Below are 1,509 nucleotides of genomic sequence, written 5' to 3'. Positions count from 1 at the left end.
GACCGCGCCCCCCCCGGCCGCGCGCCGGGGTCGGAGCCGTCGAACTCCTGCGCCGTGTTGACGTAGACGGAGAAGTCGGCGCCGTTCCGCTGCCGAGGGCGACATCCAGGTGAGCCCCCCGGCCCCTCTCCACTGCGGGGGGCCCCAAGCCCCCTCCCTGCCCCAGGGGTCCCCTCACCATGAGGTTGGCGTTGGCGATGTGGTGCTTGACCAGGCCCCCGCCCAGGATGATCATGCCGGTCTTGTGGGCGAAGATGGCCTGAGTGTTGATGAGGCGCAGGTCTGCGGACACAGCGCTGGTCAGGGCGCCCTCAGGGCACCCCCAAATCCCCTGGGGCACCCTGGGGAGTCCCCAAGGGGACACTCACCCTCCACGATGTCCAGCACCAGCCCTGGGCGCTTGTAGGAGTGGAAGAAGATCATGTCCCCCAGGGAGCCGTCGGTGAGCGCTGGGCTCAGCACCGGGATGTTGTTCTGTGGGGAGATGGGGGGACGCGGTGACAGCCGCTGGCCACCACGGTGACACCCACCGGAGCCCCCCAGTGCCCCCCCAGTACCTTCTGGGCCCAGTAACAGATGGACTCGGGGTTGTTGATCTCCTTGCCCAGCCGGGCAATCATCCGGGACGGTGTCCACCGCACGCCCTGCAGGGACCCAGCTCAGGAACCTCGTCCAGGGGCGCCCCAGGGTGTCCAGGGACCCCCAAGCTCCCTCCCAGCGCTGAGGGATCCCAGGTTGGAGTCCCCCACCCTCACCTGTGTGTCCTGCTCGTCCACCATCCGCTCCAGGATGGGCATCAGCCAGTCCTCGAACTTGCAGTAGTTGTCGTTGGGCACCAGCAGGTTCCCGATCCTGAGGGACCCCAAGGCAACCCCGAGGTGACCCTGAGGTGGCCCCAGCCGTGGCCCCAGCCCCCCATGCTTATCCTCCAGACCTGTTAATGCCGTTCTCCCGCAGGTCCCGGCCCCGCAGGCTGAAGTCCCCGATGTAGGTGGGCGCCAGGCACTTGATCAGGTCCTCCTCAATCCCCCCGGCCGTGGTCACCAGCACGTCCACCTGCCCAGGGCAGGGTCAGCACCTCAGGGACACCCGTGTGCGACCACCCCCACCCCCTGGAACCTCACAGGGACCCCCTCGGGACACCCCAAGGCCTTGAGGGCTCCTGGCCATGGGGCAAGTGGGACAGCGGACCCTGTGACTGCCTGCGGTGCCCAATGTCCCCACACCCTTCTCACTGTCCCCACATTATTGCCAAGTGTCCCCACAGCATCCCCAGCGTTCCCACGCCATTCTCAGGTGTCCCCTGTCCCCCGCTGCACGAGGTAGCGGATGCTCTCCCTGTCCCTGTCCCTGTCCCCCTGTCACCATGCCGTGCTGCACGAGGTAGCGGATGCTCTCCCTGACGCCGGAGCTGACGAGGTTGGAGGTGAAGCCCAGGAAAATGGTGCAGCCCGAGGGCGGCCGAGGCCCGGCCATGGCCGCTCGCCCCCGCTGCTCCGCGCCCCGCCG

General features: G+C 68.2%; 1 protein-coding gene across 1 annotated transcript; it reads right to left on the bottom strand.

Annotated features, from left to right (window-relative positions):
- Positions 1-2: 2 nt before the first annotated feature.
- Positions 3-1,503, bottom strand: DHPS (deoxyhypusine synthase; the record flags this gene model as incomplete). The annotated part of the gene is made up of 7 exons (XM_017747051.1): positions 1,366-1,503; positions 935-1,056; positions 756-852; positions 558-644; positions 369-474; positions 179-282; positions 3-89 (listed from the first exon to the last, which is right to left on the bottom strand). Coding segments are annotated over exons 1-7 (714 nt in total), but the record flags the coding sequence as incomplete, so codon positions are not given.
- Between the last annotated feature and the right edge of the window lie 6 nt (positions 1,504-1,509).

Source organism: Corvus brachyrhynchos, unplaced genomic scaffold, assembly GCF_000691975.1.
Source record: "Corvus brachyrhynchos isolate BGI_N302 unplaced genomic scaffold, ASM69197v1 scaffold1881, whole genome shotgun sequence".
Lineage (NCBI taxonomy): Eukaryota > Metazoa > Chordata > Aves > Passeriformes > Corvidae > Corvus > Corvus brachyrhynchos.
This window is presented reverse-complemented; position numbering and strand designations above follow the sequence as displayed.